The sequence below is a fragment of the Mesoplodon bidens genome (assembly GCF_964165515.1).
Source record: "Mesoplodon bidens genome assembly, chromosome: 4".
Lineage (NCBI taxonomy): Eukaryota > Metazoa > Chordata > Mammalia > Artiodactyla > Ziphiidae > Mesoplodon > Mesoplodon bidens.
In genome coordinates, this window is record NC_138160.1 from 76802404 (window position 1) to 76828252 (window position 25849).

At 37.2% G+C, this 25849-nt stretch overlaps 2 protein-coding genes across 8 annotated transcripts in view; both read right to left on the reverse strand.

Moving 5' to 3' along the window:
- ARB2A (ARB2 cotranscriptional regulator A) overlaps nt 1-25849 on the reverse strand; it is a 451132-nt gene that overhangs the window by 125991 nt on the left and 299292 nt on the right. The gene's annotated exons all lie outside the window — the stretch shown is intronic.
- POU5F2 (POU domain class 5, transcription factor 2) lies at nt 14194-15853 on the reverse strand. Its single transcript, XM_081233586.1, is given in 4 exon segments — nt 14194-14641; nt 14644-15001; nt 15005-15358; nt 15360-15853. Coding segments are annotated over 4 exon segments (1065 nt in total). The 5' UTR covers nt 15402-15853; the 3' UTR covers nt 14194-14330.

Consider the following 25849-nt stretch of genomic DNA (forward strand, 5'->3'; position numbering starts at 1 on the left):
AAAGGACAATTGAAGTTCTATGGCATTCCTCTTGTTTTTGTGTCGGTATCATGTAATGAGATGCGGAAGAATCCAAAGCCAGATACTAGAAGAGAGGGGTTAACTACACCTCATGAAAACAAAAGGTTATTCCTCTGTTAAGTTCTTACCCTTTAAGTGCATTAGAGTTGACTGTAAACATAAACAAGAGCCACTGGTGGGCAATTAAATTTGAAGAAGTGGCTCATAAAAAGTGGAATATTCAGTATGTATTAGAATCAGTTACACAACATCTGATTTAATAGTTAGATTTTAAGCGTTCCCTTATAATACATGTTAAATGGTCTCAACGAATCATATTCTGTTAATGTAGCAAAATGACAATTTCAATGTAGTCTAAGGTTTGTAGGACAAGAACATTAAAGCAAATTAATCTGTAATCCTTTATCTACGCTACAAGATTGAAAATCTGCAGGCATTTTTAACAAGAACTTTAAAATGAATTTGCCATTCCCAAAGTCATCTCACTAGACAGGAAAGAGAGCTTGGCATGTGACCAATAAATTATGAGAGAGCAGCACCTCGGGGTTAGAGGGCACTGATGGCTTCAACAAATCTCACCAGCTAGGGCAGCAGATTAAGCTGGGGGATAGGATGCCCTACAACCCTAACCTGCTAATACCTTTAAATTCTTAAGAATGACCTCTAGTCTGCTCTTTCTTATTAGTTGTTAGTTATACTAATTACAGTTTAACTGGTATTGTTGGTACCAGTTTTTCCCTCAAAAGACATGTAGAGAAAGGTTATCTCTAACAGCTTCCAATAACTTTAGCCAACTTCTGCTGTGTGCATTAGGGGCACTTACCTCCAGCTTTGAATGGGTCTTTTATAGACATCAAAGGAAAGACACTAAAAGCAATGTGTGTTTGTGGATTCTATAAAGCATTTCATGTAGGAAGCTGTAAAAATAAGAACAGTAACTTCTGTGACTAGAACTTTAGAATAGTTTAAAATGAGGTAATTTATTTTTTATGTTTATTTTCAACTTATAGGGGCTGGTGATTTCAAATATAAGGAGCTAGTTATACCTTAACCACACTAGTGAAGTAAAAATACTTAGCCCATGAAATCCCCTAAAAAGTTATAGTATTTAGAAAGGGATAATGAAATTTCTATCATGATCTTTTAGAACTGTTTCAAGTTCAACATTTACATTGATGTTAACCTAACATTATATAGAATTGTGCACAGATTCCAAAGCCCATTTACAAAGATTCAAATACCATCTGTGAAGCTGTAGTAAATTACCCTGTGACATTAATCTTTAAACCAGGCAGTAAATCAGAACAGAAACATACCAAAGAGATTTAAAGCAAGAGAGTCATAACTGAGTTATAGAGATTAATGTAAATAGTTTCACATATAACAGTTGTAGGTTCTCAATATCATGTTGTCTTTGCCTTGAATGAAACATATAAAATTGTTTCTAAATGTCAAAAATAAATTATTAATAGCTAAAGGACACCAGTGTTTTTTGTGTATACATATTAAAAAAAAAAACCAAACCTGTGAAAATGATGGCTGAGAAGCGTTGTTAATCTAAGTGTGCTCCGAGTTAAAAATACAATAACAAAACTTCAATTTTATACAATAGACACATTAGGGAGTGTCTATTAATGTTACAAAAAGAAACTTAGTTTTACAAAAGGGAATCTTCATATCAAACTTAGTGTTGTTAAAAGATGCTGACCAACAGAATTTTGACTTAGACGAAACCCTTTGGGAAAATGAAGACACATAATTAGAGTACTGTGTGTCATCAAACCCAAAATACCATTGATGTTAAGATTCATCATTACTCCAAGTACCACTTAGAAAAAACACTACCAATTAAGCTATGACACAATGCTTTCTTATCACATTGACTGCAAGATACATTTAAACTTTAGGTAGTTAAAATTACATCTTGTATTCACAATGAAATATAATATTTCATAATAAATTGACTGGTCTATCAATATATTTAATGAATAAAATTTTTTGTGTGAGAGAGCAATTTAATTTTGAAATATAGTCACTAGGCTATATTAAATAATTTTATTGTATATAAAGCATTGAGAGGACATTGACCATACATTTTCTATCTTCTCTGAGGACAGAAGAAGAGGAAGAGCAACTGATGCATTAGTGATTTCAGTTTGCTTGTCTAATTTGTTGATTTACTATTGAAGGCAAACAGATTGCAAGAACCTATATTATTTCAACTGGATATAAAAATAATTTATGAATAACAAAATAGGTCCTAGATTTTTATTTTTCACTGCAATTTAAAAAATAAAGCATAATATATTTATCTGTGAGAGTTGAGGGACAATTTTTCCAGAAGTCTAGAACCCTAGTAATCCCCCCAAACTTCTATAAAACAGATTACTACAATAGATTATTATGTGCTAGAAGATAAATACCAAATGAAAGTATGACCAAGAGAGAAATTAAATACTGGGAAAAATAACCCCCAAATATCAGCAGCTCTCCCTTGAAAAGATTAATTTGGTTGTATCAATGGATAAAGTAGGATTAATAGGAAGAACTAGTGGACTGTCTGTGTATGTTCAAACGTTAAAACTGGCCTATGGTACAGATGCTATTAAGCTATCTTAGGATATAGGTGAGTAAATGCCACTCTAGGACCCAAAAGTATTGACAGGAGTGAATACTGCTGCAATTAGGCCCTCTGCATAGTGGCACACAGGAATCAGTAACAGCAAAATGACCCAGGGTGAACCATTACAGAATCACAAACTTGAATAACAGTCTGCTGATGGATCAGTTCAAGTGTTCAAAATGTAGAATCTTCTTGTATTTAGTTATCCCACATATTCTTTTCTCTCTGCATCAGATCACATAAGCATCTGATTGTGGCACATACATTAAATCTTCCAAGAACCTAGAGAAACTGACACAATGACAACTGTAGTGGACATATCCAAAATCCTTCTTTGGGGAAGCACTCTTCAACTCACATAGCCCTTTGTGGGGCTACCAGTTACAGTGTCCTGCCCCAGTGCCAACCCCATCATAGATATGGCTGGCCCAGGCTGGTCGATCACAGCCAGTCTGGTCCTACTCCTCAATCTCTTTGGCTTCAGTGCTGAGTTCAGGGATCATCACAGTACTCCAGCAGCACTGATCAGATTCCTATTTGGATGCTAGAGCTTTTCCTCTGGGGTAATGCTGAACAGAAGATGCTCCAACTGCTTGTAGCCACCCTCCTTATCTATGTGAAGAAAGCCCTGTCTGCAAGCAAGAAAGAATGAGGCCAATAGGCAAAGAAAAGTAGACAAGGAGATGGAGGGACAGTCTTGGTAACAGAGTTTGAGCCCCAGCATCTAGCAGTACCAGCAGTAAATCTAACCCTGGGTTTTCCCATTGACATTAATCAATAAATGACTGTTTTTGTTTTGTTTTCTTTTTTTTTCTTTGTTTGTTTGTTTGGTAAGCAGCTTGAACTGGACTTATGTAACTTGAAAAGAGTCTGTACTAACACGGTAATTGAAAAGGGCAGATAATATTCTACTCTTTTTTTCCAACTTCTATAAAACGACAGACTGATACTTATGTGTGCATATTTGAATTCATATATTCATTTGGATCTGTAAAATTACTACATAGTAAATTTTAATAGTAGCATTTTTTTAAATGTTAATACATGTTTAAGGGCAAGAAGTTTCTGGATTATCCACGTAAGTGCTATAGGTAACTGAAAGGGTAAAACGAAGTAATTCATATTGAGTTTTCTAATACTTTAAAATAATGAAGGGAGGAGGGCAGTGGGAGAGGAGAAGTAATTTATTCTCCTGATGTCTTTCTAGGCACAATTAAAAGTATTTTGCATTTGCTGAGAACACAAGAGTTTGGTATTGGGGAAAAGTGGCATAGAAACATACTGGGAAACAAGGGAAAGCTAGCCTAAGACCATGGTTTTGTTGCAGATAATGCCCTGAATATACAATTCACTCATAAACAATTGAGATCTAGGTGTAGCTATTTCTCTTGGTTAAGAAAGCCTTGGACAACAAATGCTTTTCCAGAATGAATTTTCATGTTGCTTGAACTATCACATGTAAACCACTTTAAGAACTGAATGGAAAATAACTGTCATCTGGCATTATGATTCGTACAAGCTATATTCCACTTCAAGTTGAGTTATAAAGAACTCCAATAAAAATGTCTCAGTGTTCTCAAAATAATTACTTATCTCCCACTTTCTAAATATCCTTATCAAATCCCAAGATAGTTAACTTTTAGAAGCCTTATGTTTTTAGGCTCTCTGCCTTCTAGCTCTTCTCAGTTGATGGTAAGGGTCTGAAAAGACAATTGCCTAATGGAATGCCCCAAACATGAGTCTGCTACCTCAAGCAGACCTCTCAAAATTATTCACCTAACAACTGTTTCATTATACATACTTTTGGGATTTTCAGAAGTGACCTAAATTCATAAGAAACAGATCTATCAATGCTGGATCCTAATAGATTTCTGGCCTGTCTTCAAAACTTGTCTGCTGAAATAAGCTAAAAAGTGTCACTCAGTATATACAAGGACAAAGCAAGGGTGTCAAGACTTATGTATTTATTGATGGCTTCTGACACTGGTGAGTTTGCATGATTTGGGAAAATAAATTTAATCTTGTTCAACATCTACATTGGCGCTAAGGACTCATTTTAGAAAGTTTTGTAAAGATTACTATATATATTAAAGCATTTCAATATTCACAGATAGAAGCAACACTGGACTTAATAACTGAAGATCTATAGGCCTTAAATTTTATTTAAAAAAGCATTATTAAACACTGCATTGCTCTTTATGCCTTGCTAAGTACTTCTCAAAAATTCTTATGAGAGTTTTTGCTTGCTTGTTTGTTTTCTGGTTCTCAGAGTGACTCTGTACAGGAATATTTCAGTCATCTTTATTTCATATGAGGATAAAACACAGATAAGCTGTGACAAAGTGAGAGAGTGGCACGGACATATATACACTACCAAACGTAAAATAGATAGCTAGTGGGAAGCAGCCGCATAGCACAGGGAGATCAGCTCGGTGCTTTGTGACCACCTAGAGGGGTGGGATAGGGAGGGTGGGAGGGAGGGAGATGCAAGAGGGAAGAGATATGGGAATATATGTATATGTATAACTGATTCACTTTGTTATAAAGCAGAAACTAACACACCATTGTAAAGCAATTATACTCCAATAAAGATTAAAAAAACAAAAAAACAAAAAACACAGATGAATTGATGATTTATCTTAAGTCAGTTGCTTGTTATGCACGCTTACTGATCTCTGTCCCTGGTATCATGCCAGGCACTCTCTTGCATCTGGAGCCATGGGCAGGGACAGAATGACCATGTTCCATGACAGTCAACAAGGTTTCTCATCAGATTTTTTTTTTTTTTTTTTTTTTTTTCGCACACAGGCAACTAGGCTACTAACTTAAGACACTACCTTTGGTGTCTGATGGTTTTTTCAGTTAAACTCGTCCCTGTGTTTCTTACGATATTGCAATAAACATAAAGGTTCTGATTAACACCTTTGTGTCAAAAGCCTAGTGGAGACAATGACTCTTGAGAAGAATAGGACAGTGGATCTGCCAACCATTAATTTTTCAGTAGTACAAAGGCAAACCATCTGGAAGCTTTATGCCAGCACAAAATTATTTTATTTCCTGGAAGAAAGGCCTTCAGAACCTTGGATCTTAGTATTAAGACTTAGGCTATTTGCTCTAAGTCAATATAAGAACCAGTCACCTGAAGAATGATTGTGTGTCTTAAATGACAACAACAAATCAACAGTTTTATGAAATTCATAAATATAACACAATCACAACAAATTAAAGAGATTATCTCTTGTGTTGTTCAATGTCTCCTTAAGATTGATATATTCATCTTTAAATTTAATGTTGAGAAAATATTTTTCTCAATGCATTTTGAAAGATTCATGTAATTAGCTTCACGTACTGAGAACTATGTAACTTTTTGCTATGGCTATCAGAATTTTAGCCACTGCATTTAACTCTCAATTGCAATAACTAATCACAGCCTCGATTTCTAGTCAAAAGCAAGTCCTTTCACTTTTTTCTCCCATTCTTGACTTTTGGTCTCCCCCATCCCTCTTCTCACACCCTCCACTTAACAACTCCTAGTTTTCTTTCAAGTCTTACTTGGCTCCAGTGGTCCCTGTTCTTAATGGGACAGGTACCCCCCGCTGAGTTATGTGCTCCTTCCTCTGGGTTGTTCTTTTGTCCTTTCCTCTAACCCTGGCCATGGATGAGGTGATCCTTGATTTTTCTCACTCCTTTTCTCTACTCAACCTATGTGTACCTTGTCTAATTCTGATCTTTAGTGCCTAGCCCTTAACAGGTGCTTAGTAGACATTTAACCACCAAGGAAGTATAGGGTATAATAAGAATTACTATACCCTATACTTATAAGAATGTGAGGATGTAGAAGTGGAGGAAAAACAGGAGTTGGTTTGGGGCCACAGCAAAGATTTCTGGGAGATGGACCAAAGCTGGATGCTGAGCATTATTCCTTTTGCTTGCCATGTTCTGGTGTAGCACCTTTGATCTACATAGCTCATATTTTACATAATGTATTTAAAATATGAGTATTAGTAGGTATATGCACATGTTTTTTAGAAGAGCAAGTGAGAAACCAAATCATTGCTTTATTTATACTTTAAAAATTTAATAATATTTGCAAGAATATTAGCAGTATAAAATATGTGCAGTCAGATAATATAATTTAATGTACATGCATATTTGTGATTAGGACAGGTAGAGTTTTATGGGTGAGTCTTAGAATGCATATGGAGGTAAACATGCTAATGATTTATAAGATGTTCCACTGAGTAAATGGAATCATTGTTGCCCTCATTAAAACAATGATAGAAAATTTATATGTGCTTTTCAGTAGAAAGCGGTATTTCATTTACATGTGGTTTTATTTCTATCGCAGTATCACTGGATCAACTGTGAGAAAATATTTAAATCTCACAAATTCAAGCACCTTCTGTTTCCTAAATGTTCACATGGTGTATATATGTGCTCAGAGAATGTTCACCAAATAAACTGTTTACTGACTAATGAAAGAAACTCCGTTTAAAAATAAAAATGAAACAATTTTTTTTATGGAGTGTGTCATTTCTGGAAACTCAAACAAAAAGGATAAAGATTCTTTCACTTCTCATTTAAAGGCATAACATTCTTGTTAGTATTTTACTTAAAATTTCTTGGCCCAGAAGACAAAAATTTACAGCATTAGATTCACTACTTTAATGATGTGACACAGAAGCAAAAACATTCTTTTCTACCTATGGTGTTGGTATGATTGCCTTTTTAGGAGAGAAAAGAACAACATAATAAATTCCTGTATGGTAAGTCTTTTCCCACCTCTTTAGTTTAAACCTCAAAGGTAATACATATTTAGCAAGCAGACTGGTACCATAAAAATATGTTTGAAATGTGGTAATCATTTATAACATTTGCATGCATTTAATGACTTATGATTACAGAAAGAATGATTTACATTTCGCACACTGAGAAAACTTACTCAGTGTCTACTTAGATTTAGCAATGCTCTTAAAACCATTTATGAAAACAACCAGTGTCTAAACACTTGCTATCAGCTGTTTTAGCTCTGCTTTTCATAAATATAACACAATCACAACAAATTAAAGGCAAGTCACTTGACTGTCCTGTTACATTAGCTTGAAGAAATTAATGGCTGGCAATGCTTAGCAGAAAGTGACGGGGCTTTCTCAATAGGCTCACAGCAATTTTTCTGGGGAAAGTAAGAATCATATCTTTATCAAAATATACAAAATTTTCTCCCTAAGATAAAGCCATTCAATCTCACTGATAAAAGTACAATTGTTGTGCTCCTAAAATAGATAGAAATAAGTAGCTACTGTAATTCTTCAGCCCATAAAGTCATTTGTTGGGAGGGAAAAAATGTTATTTTTCTTGAAATTTTCTGATGAGTTACCCTGGATTGGTGATATTACCTATGTGAATGACCTAGAGACAGAACGCAGATCTGGGCCTGCCTGGCTCCACGGCTAATGCTCTTGCCTTTCCATCACACGCCTCTCATTTAACTCCTTTGCAAGAAAAAATAAACAAGTCTCTCTGGGTTCCTACATCCTCCCCCCAGAGCACGACCTATATTGTCTATCAGGAGTGGTAGATGTCACAGGTTGAATTGGGTTCCCCCCCTAATTTATACCTTGAAGTACTAAACCCCAGTACCTCAGAATATGACATTATTTGGAGATAGGGTCTTTACAAAGGTAATCAAATTACAATAAGGTCATTAGGGTAGGCTCTAATCCAATATGACTTGTGTCCTTATAAAAGGGGGAAAGTTGAACACAGAAAAATGTATAGAGGAAAGACAATGTAAAGAGACAATAAAGAGAAGATAGCCACCTACAAGCCAAGGAGAGAGGCCTGGAACATATCCTACCCTCCCAGCCCTGGAAAGAACCGACCCTACCCATACCTTAATCTTGGACTTGGAGTCACCAGAACTGTGGGCCAATACATTTCTGTTCCTTAAGCCACCCAATCGGTGGTACTTTGTTATGGCAGCCCTAGCAAACTAATATAGTAGGCTTTGGACAGAAAAGCTAGAGTTCAATGAAGAAACAGTATGAATGAAGGCGGGACTGGGCTTGCATTTGGGAGACAACTGCGACCACAGCAGGAGATCAGGAAGGAAAGGTTTAAGTGGTGATCACAGTATGAGGAACAATGTCTTCTGTCCATTCCCATACTCTACATCCTTGTGGCCTCCATATTCAATCTGTGGTACATTGTTTTGTTCTTATTCATGGAGACTCATACAATTATTATAGGCTACAAACAACTTCAGAGATCATTCCTTTCAATTATATAACATTATATGGGTTTTCAGAAAGTCTTTATCTAAATCCTTCACATCAAAACCTTTGTTCCCTTACCTAGTTGTTATTTGACAGCTAAGGAAATGAACTTTATAATTGCCTTCCAATTATTACAATTCCAAAAGTCATTTCCCAATGTTAGATAGTATGTTTTCTAGCAACTGAGACTATTGTTTTTTTCTGTTCTTTCATTTATTCACTTTTGGCTATTGATCGATGAGCACGATTTCACTGTGTGAAACTTCCTAGGATGCAAAAGAGCGATTTATGAGCTATAAATAAAGCCCAGACAAGGTACAGTGAAAACACAATGGAGAGAAAACTTATAGGGTGGCTACTGTATAAAAGGGAAGTCCTAGGGGTTTCTTTTTATATAACCTAATTTTATTTGTTTATCAACTCTCTCACCCTGTGGATTGCTAGACATATTTCACAGATGAGACACTGAGGCTGAAAGAAGTCATTTCAAGTAACAGAGATGGTAGGTTACTGAGCTGAGATTTGCACCCAGAAAAGCCTGTCATCCAAACTATGCCTTGGCTATGGGGCCATACTTCCTCTGGCTTACAATATTTGTTAACAACTGATGTTATCAGAGGCAATACTCATGTAACAGGAGGACTATAACTCTAAATCTAAATGAAGACCCCTGATACCTGACACCCCATCATATTTATCATGAGTTGTCATCACATGCTTATTTGTTTAACGTGGACACCTCAGCATACTTTAAGCACCCTGAACGTCAGAATGAGCCTGTTTTGGTCACCATTGCATCTTAAGCGCCGAGGGCACAACCTGCTATATAAGGTACTCAATTAATATTTGTTGAATGGCTACATTAACAAATAATTGAATCTAGCTTAAATTTTAATTAGGTTGGTGTTACGAGCTGAATTTTATCCCACAAAACTGTATATGTTGAAGTCCTAATCCCTAGTACCCCCAAAGGTGACCTTATTTGGAGATAGGATCTTTACAGAGATATCTAAGTTAAAATGAGGTCAGTAGGGCAGCCCTAATCCAATGACTGGTGTCCTTCTAAGAGGAGGGAATTAGGACACAGATATGTACAAGGGGAGACAATGTCAAGAGACAGGGAAAAGGAGGCTGTTTACAAGCCTGAAACAGAGATCCTTCCCTGATAGTCCTCAGAAGGAAGCAACTCTGCAACACCTTGATTTCAGACTTCTAGCATCCAGAACTGTGAGAAAATAAATTTCTATTCTTTGAGCCACCCAAGCTACAGTACTTTGTTATGGCAGCCCTAGCTAACTAATATGTGATATATTGAAACTAATTCTCTTTCAGTAAAAAGGTGTATGTTAAGATTTGCCCACTACTCAGTCAATGATATCTAAAGTTTTACAGCTGTTCCAGGAGCATTATCATCCATTCTAAGACAACAATTCAACTTAATGCATCTTATACACTGCCCTGGCCAGTTCTAAAAGAAGGCCTATACCATGCACCCCAGAAGGAGCACTAATTATTAAACAATAGAGTTACTCCTTTGGCAAAGAAGAAATGATATGTTAAACAGTTTGTACAGATTTAGAAGAGAACATTGATTTTAAAATCAATGGAAGGCCTCAATTTTTCCTTTTCTGACCATAGTCTTTGGCAGGCAGGCAGTAGAAGAGTCAATAGCGATAAGTGAAGTTGGTTTGCATTTCGAATTTTGCTGGAAGCTGGGGCAAGGAAACCTAAAAAACGCAAGTTCAGTGCCAAAGTAGCTGATTTTGCCGTTAGGAGAATTCACAACAAGGCTCACAGCTAAAAAGTGAGGTGGCAGAGCAGCAGCCCAACATACCTACCCGCTGGGTTCTTTTCTGGAGGCAGCCCCTGAGGTAAACCATACAGACTCCTAAAGCTTCTTGTCATGTTTCTCTTCACTGGTGTAACCACGATAATGTTAAAGCCTTGTTTTAAGGATTCTACTGGGTATTGGGGTAGATTTACTTCATGACAGTTCATCTTTCAATTGGCTGGGGCTGTAATCACAGGAACGGACTCCCTTCAAATCTAAAAATCCACAGATCTCATTTATATTCATTTAGTTTCTTCAAACATGACAAGTAGGGAGAATTCTACCGTGATAAAACCAGGATTTTGAATTTTCAAATACTTTTTTTAAATTGAAAAGTAAACATCCAGGAACATGACAATGATTGGGGCTTATATCATATTCTAAATGTAGGTTAACTACACTGAGGTATATAAACACTCTAATTGTAATTGTAAATTACCATGTTGTGCAGGAAAACAGACATATGGCAGGTATCTTCATTCACTGAGCTACACTACAGCTCTTTAACATTAATGGATATCTGATTTAAAAAACCCTGATTTTTAGCAATGCCTTTCCAAATGATATGTCCCAATACTCCTCCATTTAGAGAATTGCCTTTCTTTTACAGAAACTACAAATCTGACTAAAAATGAAAAGGCCATATTTATTATTCTAAAATATTGTTTTATAATGAGAAATGACCATTTAGAGACAAGAAAGACTAGAGGAATGAATATTTTTAGGAATCCTGGATTTTCTGGAGTCTTTGTTTAGATATATTTCTTGGATTTTTAAACTGTATAATACATACAGCAAATTTTTAAAAATTCACCAGTAATACCTATTATATATATTTTTTCCTATAATATACCTTTCTCCTTAAAAAATAAAAAATGACAACATAAAGTTTAATAAATTGTTTTGCTTCATTCAACAATCTTTTCTGAACTGTTTGTCAGTTTTTACCCTATATGGCGTTCCTTTTTATTTATTTAATCCTTTATTGAACGTTGTTTCTAACTTTTCATTGTTAAAATTTTTTAAAAATGCTGTGGTACCACCCTTATCACTAAATTTTTGCATACATATAACAATTATTTTCTTATAAACATTATTTAAAAGTTGAAATGATGGGCCAAAGGAAAAGCACATTTTAAAAACTTCTCATATGAATTACCCAACAGCCTTCCATGAAGGTTGTACCAATTTACATGACCACAGATGGAATAGCCAAATACTTGTTTCTTTTATTTTGTTCATCACGACCACAACACTGTGTTCAAATTATTGTAGTTTCATAACATCTGGTAGAACAAGGCCCTAACGCTTTACCTTCAAAATTTCCATATTTCCCTAAGTTTCATTCTTTCAGTTTAGAATCACTTTGTCAAGTAATACTCCCATATCCCACTAGGATTTTATTCGAATGGAATTGTAGTTTTCATTGTAAAAACATTGTTCTACATAGATAATACAGTTTTGTACCCTAAAAAGAATTCATAAATGGATTCTGCCAAGGATATCAGTACTGTTTAGTAAGACTATTTCTAGAAGAAAGTCATAAACAAAAGTGGCTATGCTGAAAAATAAATCCCTATGACACAGTTTTAGTATAATAAACAATGACGTATACTACACACATTTTAAAAATATGAAATAATAGAAAACAGATGCTATTTTAAGAGCAGGATAATGTATTGGAATAAGGAGGAATCTCCTAACACCTCAAGTTTTCTTAGACAAGAAGTAGGATAACTTCTAGGGAAGGGAGAAATTGTTCTTTATGATAAGAATCTAATTAAAGTGCCAAGGAATGATAAAAGCACAAGAACAACAAAGGCAATAATCAATACAGTATTTGGTCTGAATTTGAAAGACTTATGTAAGAACTGATTCAGGGCCTTTATAGTGTACTGGCTAGAGATACCAAGAAAATACAGACTTGAAGAAAACCAGGAATTACCTATAGTTTTCAAGGGAAAACTCTCAAAAGTAAGATGGTCAATGGGAAGGTGTTGCTTAAATTCTAAAATCGTAGATCTACAGAGTCATGGTCCCTATTGAAAATGTGATGAAGGCTACCATCACCATCTTTGAAGAAAATGCACATATGTACAAACACGCTATTCTGCTTATACCTCAAAGAGGTTTGGCATCTTCAGGTTGAGAACACCTGCCTTGTCAAAAGGAAATACAAGATAAAGGAAACATTTGATACAGAAATTTTCAGAATGATGGTAAAGATCCCATTGAGTGAGTGGTTGGAATTTATGTTTTTAACTGAGGTAGGGGAAAATCTGTCAAATATGAAGACTTTGGACTGTTGTTTGGAACCTGCCTCTACTAACTCCTCCCCTGAAATTGTTCTAAGACATGTACCCGTGACATCTTTGTAAATGAAATGATATAGCTTACTTGATTTATGTTATTTGATCTCTGACATATGACACTGTTACCCACTGACAACATACTCGTGGTTTTTTGAAGTTTGGCTCCATTTTCACTAACCTATGTGTCTTGACGGTGCTCTATTTTCAGATATTGACGAGAGGAAGAAATACACATTGGAAGAAACCAGAAGAAACTAGAAAAAAGCAATTAATAAAAATAAACCCAAAATTAAATAATTAGGAAATAAAAACAGTAAATAGGATTAAAAATAAAAAATTTGTTATTTGAAAATACCTGTAGATAAATTCTTTGTAAGACTGATTAAGGAAAAAAGTAGAGAAAAAAATGGACAAGATTAGTAAGCAAAAAGAATACATAAACTCAGATATAATATATGGTGATAGAATTATAAAACCATAAATATTACATGGAGGTGTACGGCAGCAGGTGTGAAAACAAAGAGGGAATGACTTCTGTTTAGTATACGATGACCCATATTGACCAATGTAGAAGTAGAAAACTGGAAAAGACCAATTTCATGGAAGAGATTGGAAAAGTGATTTAAGATGCACCACTGCAAAAGCCACCAGGGAGTTGGATAGTTGGATCAACTATCACAAATATCCTCTACAAAGCATTTCTGAGCTCAAAAGAAAGTAAGGGAAATTCCCAGGGAATAAACCAAATGGAGCTGAAAAGTGAATTAGGAAAGAACACATCTTTCAAGAAAAAGGGGAGAACAGGCAAACTCTTTGTGTTTCAACAAGGGCTCTGGGTAGGCTCTATGTACTCTTTTCCTGTCCCATCCTCAAACCTTTCCCTGGAGGCAACGATTATCTTGGACTTTGTGTTCACACAAAGTTCTGCTTGGTTTTGATAGAAATAATACACTGACATAGTCTTCTGTGACCTGAGTTTTTCACTCAATATTGTGTTCATAAGAATATCCCTATGTTTACTGATAACCACTAGGAATAAGAAGACACAATTACTTTTCAATTAATAAACAGAGAGAAACAAAATATCCAAAACCATCTATGTTTTGGAATGTACCTTAAAGCCAATGCTAGGGAAGAACAAAGGGAAAAACAACACAGCAGTAAACTTCAAACTCCCTCCCCAAATTTTCCTAAAGAGCTCCCTCCCTCTCCCTTACGTATTCTTAACTTCTTTGGACAACTAATGGAGGACTTAATGCTAAAAGCCTTTAAATGAACCCCAGGGACCCGTTTCCCTGGGTTGGCCCTCCCCAGAAAGGCAGGCCCCTCAGCTGGAAAGCCTGGGGAGGCTCAGGGTGGTGGCTGGGGCAGAGAGAAGGGTTCCTCCCGCAGTGAAAGGGGCAGGGGTACAACGGTGTAAAGTAGGGTCCCCCATAATGGGGGGAACAGAAATGGAGTCCCGATGTCAGGGGAAAGCACACTGGTCCTCTTGGGAGAGGAGGTCCGACAGTCCCCACCTCCGCCAGTGGGGAGAAATCATTGCTTGGCCGACTGCCCATCCTGCTCCGGTTATGGAACCGTGGACCAAGTCCTTCTGCAGCCGGAGCCACCCAGTGATGCAGCTGATCTGCTGGGGTGTGGGCTGCTGGCACTGCAGAAAGAGTTTCTCCAGGCTGTTTCCGATGCGCCTCTCCCTGTATGCCCGTCTGCGCTTCCCAGCCTGCTGCAGGATCGTTTCCATTTTGCATAAGCCCAGAAGGTTCTCCATGTCCACTTGCTCCAGCCACATCTTCAGCAGCGGTCGCAGCTTCCACATGTTGGTGAGGCTCAACTCCTGGTCCTCGAAGCGGCAGATGGTCGTCTTGCTCAGCGCCATTCCAAAAAGAGCCCCCATGAGCAGCCCCACGTCGGCCTGAGAGTACCCCAGGGTCATCCTCTTCTACTTCAGCTCCTTGGCCAACTGTTCCATCTCCTTCTCTACGGCCGAGACGTCTTCTGGCAGCGCCAGCATCCGGATGCACTGCGGGACGATGCAGGGACCGGGGAAGGCGACCTCAGGGTGTCTTGGGAACCAAGCGCTCACCTCGCCAGCTCCGACCCGGGGCCGGCAAGGCATCATCCCGTCCAGGAATTCGCACGGCGGGGGACCTGGGGACAGCGCCCACACCTCAGGGCCTGGGCACATCCCCGGCCTGACCCCTGGCCAGACCATCAGCCTGCCGGGGGCCGCCTGGGTGCTCAACCTGATCGGAGTGTCAACCGGCACCGGCACTGGCCCTGCGGGCCTGTCCCCACACAGCACCCAGCACGGGGAAGTTTGAGGGCCTGTGTCCGGCCATGGGGTAAGACCGTTCCTGAGCAGGCAGTCTGGTAGGAACGGACGGCTCTCGAGGCTTCACAACAGCCACTAGCCTCGCCCTCGAGCCCCGCCCCCCACTGGGCTGAGATGGCGGTGCAGGCGGGCATGTAGGGGCTTCCCTGGTGGCGCAGTTGTTGAGAGTCCGCCTGCTGATTCAGGGAACACAGGTTCGTGCCCCGGTCCGGGAGGATCCCACATGCCGCGGAGCAGCTGGGCCCGTGAGCCATGGCCGCTGAGCCTGTGCGTCCGGAGCCTGTGCTCCGCAACGGGAGAGGCCACAACAGTGAGAGGCCTGCGTACCGCAAAAAAAAAAAAAAAAAAAAAAAGATACATGCACCCCAATGTTCACGGCAGCACTATTTACAATAGCCAGGACATGGAAGCAACCTAAATGTCCATCAACAGAGGAATGGATAAAGAAGATGTGGTACACATATACAATGGATTATTACTCAGCCATAAAAAGGAATGAAATTGGGTTATTTGTAGAAACGTGGAGGGACCTAGAGACTGTCATACAGAGGGAAGTCAGAAAGAGAAAAACACGTAGCGTATATTAACGCATATATGTGGACTCTGGAAAAATGGTATAGATCATCTTATTTGCAAAGCAGAAATAGAGACACAGATATAGAGAACAAATGTATGGATACCAAGGGGGAAAGGGGGTGGGGAGGGAGGAACTGGCTGATTGGGATTGACATATATACACTATTGTTACTAAGTATAAAACGTATAACTAATGAGAACATACTGTATACCACAGGGAACTCTACTTAATGCACTGTGATGACCTAAATGGGAAGGAAATCCAAAAAAGAGGGGCTATGTGTGTCTGTATAACTGATTCATCCTGCTGTACCGTAGAAACACAACATTGTAAAGCAACTATATTCCCATAAAAATTAATTTAAAAGAAAGACAAAGTGAGACATTGGAGATAAGTTAGGCTGTTAAGAAAACTTGGTAAATGTAGATAAGGTACATACAGTAAGAACATTAAAGTTGTAACAATATGGAAAAAGAGTTAGTCACATCAGTGTCATCACTGGAAAGAATAATTTATTACTCTATGAGATAAATTCTCAAAATAGATAAAATAGCACTGTTCTGTAAAGGAGGTAAGACAGGACAGCTATGTGTGAATAACGACATGCTTTTACTTATAAAATACATAGAGAAAAACTAGAATGTAGCATATTGCCAACATAAAATTTCCTTGATTTTCTTAATTTCAGATTAAGATGATGAAGGACTTTTTGTTGTTGTTGTTACTTCATTTTGTTGCTGTTCTTTTTGTTATTGTAAAAAATGACTCTGCTGTGATATAATTGCTGCTTAGAAATAACAGCTCGTGACACAAATATGACACAACCCACATAATCAGACTACAAAGAGCTTTAGAGTATAGAGAGAAAAACCTTTCCATTTTATTTTGTAGATCTGTGATATTCATGACCTATGAACTTCCTGTGCCATAAAATAATACTAAGTATAAAAACCCTACCGCCTTCATCAGAAGCCTTAAAGATTTACAATATCTGTATAAGGCAGGAAGAGTGGTTGAGTTGAGCAGGGCTGAGTTGAAAGGCATTATGGTGATGAGTCAGGTGTATTCAAAGATAGTCATAAGTAGATAAAGTTGAATGGTTCTTGTTATGCCAAGCAGGATTTAAACAAACTTTTTAGCTGAGTTTGCCCTTGTTACAGAAGAAAAGCTTTAAGGACGTTCTCACATTGATTACTCTAGTCAGGGCGCAGCCACCGTCTTCTGCATTCAAATTTGTACTCTGCTTACACTTTTAAGCAGGAGATACACAACTTGTTTAGTGAAAAAATTTTCTATTACACTGCACAGTAAAATACACCTAACAGAAATGACAGCTTATGACCAATGAAACCAGTAATTTAGGATGTGACATGGGCTCAGAGAAGTAAATGAGAAGTAGAACAGAATTTTTGTTTATAGTATGCAATTCTTTTAGGTGCTGTGAGAATTATTTTTTGTTAAGGAGATTCCAAATTAGTTGATTTTGGTGCCATTACCATCATTAAGTTTGGGGCCTCTGTGAATGTCCCTGGAATCTCTCTAAGAAACTATGAACTGAAGTAAACCAAATAGAGTGGTAGAATTTCTTGTAATAATTTAAATTCAAGAATGACACTTGTCTTTTATGATTGACAGAAAAGTAGATGAAACACAAGGAAGAAACTGATGAATTTATAGAAGTTTCTCATAAGGATATGTTCTAGGGCAGGGGTCATTTGAAAGGAAGACAATGTGTGAAAGAGCTGATAGGCTTTCAGGGAGAGTATGGAAGAATAGGACACTAACAGGAAGGAGAGTGAAAGGGAAAGGGTCAGTGTGGAATTTAAGTAAATTGGAAGAGTGAAATAGGGAGAATGCTGAAGAATCGGAAAATTGAGGAGTTTAAAGCCTGTACTTCTGCAGAAGATGTACTGGGAGGCTCTGAGACTATGACGAGACATAACTAGAATCAGGACTTAGATAATCTAGAAAATAGAAAGAAGCAGGAGAGAAATGACAGAAAGTTTTTAATTCTCAAATATTGAAAAGCAAAGAACAATTTCTCTAAAACTATGGTACTTGATTGTTGGGTAAAATAATTTCTAATAATAATAATAGGAAGTTCTTGCTTTGCACGGTAGTGTGGGACTATACAGAGGACCATACAAGCTGAAATCAGGCAAAGTGATCATAATAATCAATGAAAAAAACCTACGGTTGTTCCATGACCTTTATTTTTGTCAAAACATTAAAAGTTTTCTTACTGTCAGCTAAAAATGAATAGGGTCGGGGAATGAAAAAAAAGCGTAAGACTAATTGTATTTAGTACATTACACTTTAAAACATTAGAAACAATGAGAATTAAGATGCTTTATTTCTTTGTAAAAAACTTATTAAGAGTAGTTTGAATAGTGCTTGCTTTCTTGTCATATAACTTATGATATAGTTCAAGCAAATCTTTTCTATGCCTTGGCTAACTTTCACACTCCTAAGTGTGGATCAGCTTCCAACATTTTACCCTTCAATCTTCCAATGTCATGAAATATCTCTGAGAGTTCATTTGATGTGAAGTGTTTTTTTTTTGCCAGTATTACTTCCTCTGGGACATCTTCATCTTTTCATCACAGTGCTTTCCAATTTCACTTCCAACATTTCATGTGTTTTCTTCACTTTCATCTTTGTTGGCCAGATCTCTCTTCCGACCATCCTTTTTTTTTTTTTTTTTTTGCGGTACGCAGGCCTCTCACTGTTGTGGCCTCTGCCATTGCGGAGCACAGGCTCTGGACGCACAGGCTTAGCGGCCATGGCTCACGGGCCTAGCCGCTCCGTGGCATGTGGGATCTTCCCGGACCGGGGCATGAACCTGTGTCCCCTGCCTCGGCAGGAGGACTCTCAACCACTGCGCCACCAGGGAAGCCCCCTGACCATCCATTTTTATAAATACAGATAGTGCTACTGTGTATGAACTGAATAACAGATATGCAGTGTTTGGTCAGTGACAGATTTTGAAAAAAGGGATATAATTGGTAATTGATCATGATATGCATCTGTTATTTACATAGAGAGTTGTACTTAATGCAATTACTAATAGTTAATATACTGTGGTAACTGAAATTTTGAACCTTGTTTTGGGGGGGTTGGTGTTATTTAACTAAACTATGGTAACTGAAATTTGTGTATATTAGAACGGTGCAAAGCGAGGACCACCTGTATTCATTGAGTTGTAACCATATGCCAGGTACTATTTTAACAGTCCTGTATGGATTATTTCACTTAATTCTGACCATAACCCAGCAAGACTGTACTGGTATTATCCTCATTTTATAGAGTATGATTGTAGATCTTCGTCTGGCCATATTATAGAATTAATTCTCCACACATTTGGGAGGATACAAATTTCTCACAGTCATGTTAATTCTAAAGCTCTTCTTCATAAATGCTGACTTAATACCATTAAAGAGTTTGAAATGACAAGTAACACATTCATTTGAAACATATAGCTAGAGTAAAAAGTCAGGGTCTTATAATAGTAGGGAAGGAAGGTGGACACTTTGAGAAGATGCACTAGCTCTTAGATAGTAGTGGGGTACCATTTAATAAAGTAAGCTGTTAGTGAACTAAGAGTTACATTTGGGTCCTGAAGGAGTTCATAAGTCCTTAACCTTCCTCTTCACCTCACCTATTTCAATGATCAACCTGTGATTAGGAACCAAGAGAATCTCTGCAATGGACAAAAGGCTTTTTTCCTAGGAGACTGTGAGTTCCTTGAGGGGCAAGAGTGATATCTAGCAATCTTATTTATCTATTTATTTATTTAATTTTTGGCTGCGTTGGGTCTTCGTTGCTGTGTGCGGGCTTTCTCTAGTTACGGAGAGCGGAGGCTACTCTTCGTTGCAGTGTGCAGGCTCCTCATTGCGGTGGCTTCTCTTGTTGCAGAGCACGGGCTCTAGGCACGCGGACTTCAGTAGTTGTGGCTCGCGGGCTCAGTAGTTGTGGCTCATGGGCTCTAGAGTGCAGGCTCAGTAGTTGTGGCGCACGGGCTTAGCTGCTCCGCGGCATGTGGGATCTTCCCGGACCAGGGCTCGAACCCGTGTCCCCTGCATTGGCAGGCGGACTCTCAACCACTGCACCACCAGGGAAGCCCCTCTAGCAATCTTTAGAGTCTAAACTAGTGCCTAGTACATATTAAGTACTCAATAAATCTTTGTACAATTAAGGAATAAATATTTACAGTTAGTTTCTTACCCCAAGAGAACCAAGAATAACTCAAGTTTGAAGTAAGACATGGGATTAGGCTCTAATTTTAGGGGAAATTAATTAAGTCAAAAACTAATTAATTGGTAAAAATAATTAAATTTGGATTTTCTAAAATTTAAGCTTTGCTGCCAGTGTTGATTTTATATGCTTGATATTATTTCTGAAGAAAAGTAAAACCAAATAATGCTGAGGGATTATTCCTTCAAAAGAGAAGTGCTATAAAAATCTAAACTACAATGGTTATGGAAAACTATACTTTTTATTATAAAATTCAACCTGCATATCATCTAGTTCCACAAATAGCTTTCCCACATATTGGTTATATTTAATCATTTGTACCTGTGGTCTTAAATTAACAATGTCTTATTTTAAATTTAATCACTATCCTTCTGGAAACTAAGCAGGAAAGGTGTGGCTACTTTGCCACACAAATTAAAATGGAAAGAAGACTCAATTTCTTTAAAGGCAATTTATTAAAAGGAAATTAAAAGAAAAAATTCACTTTGCTCTTTTAAAATGTCTGAAACTAGCTAAAAACAAAAGAATCTCTAAGCCAGTATTGATTTTAGAAAGTTATTAGAAAATTTCAATTTAGGGTATCTTACAAAAGTCTCATTTATAAAGATCATTGCTATACAAAGCCTAAAATGATATATAGGTTTATTTGCCCAAAATTTTAAACAAGTAACTTCTATAATACTTTAGAAATTAAGAAATTATATAAAATAACTGAATTTTGTCAAGGATTGTACCATGAGATTATTCAAAACATGCATAAACTAGCTGGTACACGATTTCTTTATTTATTGGTATAACATATTGAATACTTGGGGTGAAGTATGTATGGTTGAAGGGGTATTATGATAGAGATAATATGAATGGAAATACTAGTACCAGTTCTCAAAGAATATTTAGATATCATATATCAGTTAAACCAACGTTAATACCTAAAAGCTGAAGTCATTGATCAAATTATCTTTAAAATATTTTTCATTAAATGAAACTATTTTCCTTTAAAGGACAATATTTTAAGAACTATGATGAGACAAAATCTTTTAAAAATATACCCCTGCTTTAAAGTGCTGATAATCAACTTAGAACATCTTAGGATTTTACAAATGGTAAATACTTGACCTATCTATGGTGCCTAATGTTCTCTTTTGCATTTTCATTTCAGTAACACAGAATGTTTAGTTTAGAAGTTCTGAATCACTACTAGAAAGCAATGCAGTTTCTCTGAAGGGGTATGTTTTGGGGGTATTTTTGCCAGCAGACAGATTTATCACTGGTGACTTGATGTCTGTCTGCGACAAGACAGAGCAGGCAGGGAGGGTGTAGATGGGAGGCACATATCACACAGCTGGTCAAAGAGAAGTGAGGGGCAGTGGACCCAGGCAAACCACACAGGTCAGGAAGGGGCAGGCAGAGATGGTGGGCTGGGGGAGATGTGATTCCATAGGCTGTAGGACAAAGAGTCTCCAGGTGGGGGACAATAAAGCCAGGGAGACACAGAAGACAAAAATTACAAGAAAAGAACCACCATAGAGACTGAACGAGATGACAGAGAGAGAGTCTGAGGGCAATATACAGACCCAGGGAGAGCCATCCAGAGCACTGACCCAGACAGCTGACAGAGGAAAGGAGAAAAAGAGGACAAGTGAAGCACAGACAGCCATGGGAGGGGAGATCAATACTTAATATCTGTTTAAAAAGAATGAAGATCTCTGTCTTAGGTATCACTGGTCCTGACTTACTTTTCCAACAACTAGGGACATAGCACTAAGAGCCATGAGACACTGCTATGCGGACTGTAAAAATAATATCTCTCACAAATTTACTCGTAACTTAAACAATTTTCAAGTACAAATATAAATTCATATTATTTGGTTATTTATCCAAAAGCATTCCAAAATAATTAAAAACTTTTTATCTTTAAAGGGAAAAGTTAGCTCAGTAAAAGGAGAGTTGCCACCTTTACTGCCAAATTCTTTGACGAATTTTTCACAAATTGGTTCAGAAAGCTGTAAAAAACATGGTGGCTATTTTTAATTTTTTTTTTAAGTGAGATTTCTGGAATGAGACTACTTTTCACTGTGATTACTGGAACACTGGAAAAGTCAAAATCACAGGATAATATTGGACCTAATTAAGTACATATATATAATCAGGGCAAATATTGGTGATCTACATAAATATCATTCATATAGTTAGATTATTTTAAAAGAGTATCTGATCAGTTATTTCCCCAAAGTGCTTGATTCCAGCTAATTACAATGAATAATTTGCTGAAAACACAAGAATTTCTAGTGGTCAACTTTCAGAACACTCATCCCTAATATTAACTAATAATTATAAGGTAGCACAGAACAATGAATAGGGAAACTAACCTATGAATAACAGCTACAGTAATGAACAAAAACTGCCTGAAAAGTGCTATTTAGTTAATGAAAACACCACTTAAAGAATAAGAATGTATACCCTTTGAATGGAAGAAAGAGTGCTAGAATTCTTGAGCAGTACATGTAGTCAAAAGTGGTACAGTATCATATATGCTAAGATGTCCTGAATTTTAAAGTCTGTTTACAAGGCAAAGTATAGATTTTCAATTACCTAATTAATTTGAGCTATGTCTAAAAACATACTAGACAACTCAGTTTGTCTACACATTGTGAATGATACCACATTCTAGAAGCAATTACCGTTGATGTTTCATTGGTAACTTTAGAAGGAAGTGATTATTCACTAATAAAGAAAAGATATAACTCCTTAGTGTCATTTCCTCAAGATATGTTTTCAGCAATAAAGTGAAGTGAATATTTAGCAAATATTCAGTATTTTAGTCAGTGTAAACAGTCTGGATTATTTAAGCAAAGAAAAATTAGGGTTCCATTAACGGCCCCCTTCTATATCCAGAATAAGACAGGATCATCTAAATACAGTAAGTTTTCAAGTTTAATTCTTTTTTTTTTTTTTTTTTTTGCGGTACGCGGGCTTCTCACTGTTGTGGCCTCTCCCGTTGCGGAGCACAGGCTCCGCGGCCATGGCTCACGGGCCCAGCCGCTCCCCAGCATGTGGGATCCTCCCGGACCGGGGCACGAACCCGCGTCCCCTGCATCGGCAGGCGGACTCTCAACCACTGCGCCACCAGGGAAGCCCTCCCCTTTTCTTTTCTTCTTCTTCTTTTTTTTTTTTAACCATTTATACTTTTAATTTTCTAAATTTTACACAGATTTACATCAAGGGTTCTAAGTAAGCTGAAATAAAAAAGAAAAAGCTATCTCAAGCCATGACAAAGGCAAGAAAAACTGAGATGGATACAAGTTTGGGGAGGGAATATATTGACAGGAATCAGACACCTAGTCCGCATAGTTTTAATGAATCTAGGTTCAGGTATTTCCTTAATGGTAGGTGGAAAGAGCTTTCCATCCTGTGTGCCTGGTACAAAAGGGTCACAGGTATGTGAAAATACTGATCCTCTCACCCTTCAGGTCAGCCAGGAGGGGCTCTGTCCATTCAACTCTGGACATAAGCAACCTTCTCTTATGTCAAGGTTGCTTATGTCCAGAGTGCCATACAAATGTTATACTTTTCTGTACATGTTGCTTAAGGAAGAGTGGAATAACTTTAATAGCTTTCTGCTAACTATGCTTTACGGTTACCATAAACCTTAGAGGACTGGTAAAGTGGATCCGATGAGAAGGTCAGGTTTTCAAGAACCCAGAACAAGAGACTGCAGGGAGCACGTAAGGGCGAAGATTTCAGACCTAAGTAGATACCCTGAAGTCTAGGAAAAGGATCTCTAAAGTCAAATAGGCAAATATGTACTGTCTTTACCAGTGGGAAATGGTAGAAGATCAAGACTAGAAGGAACGTCCTAGAAGTGTCATCTTCTCAGAGAGGCCTTCCCTGGCCACCTTCCTAAAAATTCGAATCCTCCCCTCCACATACACCCACTTCAGGTCCTTTCTTCTTGTTTTCTATTTCTCCTACCGATGACCACTATCTAACATACTACATATATACTCTCCTTACTTATCTTGTTTATTACTGTCTGTATCACCTACTAGAATGTAAGCTCCATGGTGGGACCATTATCTGCTGTAATTCACTGCTATGTCCCTGGCACCTGCAGCAATGTCTGGTCCACACTGAATTCTTGTTGAATGAATGCATGCAGACTGAAAGCATATACCCAGACAGGCAGGGAAGGAGCACATTCGGAGGGGGCTGAAAGTATTTGGGCCTGAGTAGCAGTACTTACCCACACCTAGGCCCAGTTAGAACCCACCTGGCAGAGTGGACTGTCAGTCATAGGCCAGCCGAAGCAAGCTGTGTCCAGACTTGTAAGAAGTCAGAAGATATCAGTGCTCTATAACCTTGTCTGCTTTCAGACATTTATATTTTGCTTTCCTTTCACCCAGAAGAATGTCTGCTCATACACAGTTAAAAATTATATTTGCTATTTTGCGGAAGCAACACACCATATAAGATCATTTCTAATTTCATCTTTACTGCTACCCTAGTTTCTTTCAGCTTTGTCTCCTGATTTCTATGTCCTACTGAACATTTTTCTTTTGACTATTAGTCTTCCTTTTGATTTCTCCATTATATTTTCTGTCTTTCTGTGACTACGGTTTTGTGACTCTTACCAGAGAACATAGGAAAACATGAATAACTAAGTTATTTGCTATTTAAAAATAGAATTGGAGACAAGAAAATGGAAGGGAAAATATTTCTGTAAGTGCTTTTTCCATTTCTACAGGATTAAAATAATTAATAATTGTTTTTAAACAAATGACAGTTTTAAATTCTAAAATGACTAATGAGAATATATAGTGCCACATTACATTTTCACAGTGCCTTCCTCCTGATGAACCTAAACTATCCCTCCAGATACTAAAAAATTGTCCTTGTAACATTTCATAACATTTCTGTAAGTGAGGCAGATATTTGCTGTTGCCATTTTATAATAAACATAAACAACCAAAATGTGGGTTATACAATAAACATATATCCTATTAACCTATTATATGTTTCTCTGAATAACGTTTTCAATGCGTTGATTTTCACTAGTACGAAATACTATTAAAATAAAGTGGGGGAACCAGTCACTTGGCACGTATTCAAGATCCCTCAAATATCCACCGTTCACTATATGTTATAATAACTGAAAAGTCAGACTTCATTTTAAGTACAATATAAGATACAATGCTGACAATTCTTAAGTGTGGAGTTGTCAAGTATTACAGTTGCTTTCAAAAGAAAAATAAAAACAATGTGACTGTACTGAAAATAATTATCAGTGTATTTTAAGTACAATTTAAAAATTTTATTATACCTGCTTTTAAAATACATATGCATAGGTAAACAACATTCATAAAATAGAGCTTTTATGAGCATTAGATCTATTTTTGGGGTAAAGGGAAACATATTTAGTAATAAAGGAAAAAATACAATATTAAATGAGTATGTATTTTTACAGGTAATTTCATTGCTTTGACCATGAAACGTCTAGTCAAAAGATAAAAAGCAAATTATAACAAGAAAAAAAACTTCATAATTTAGAAATCTGGAAAAAAAAAAGCCTTCACTAAATTGAATGGATAGTCTGGACATCCATTACTAACCTGTGGTCAGTACAC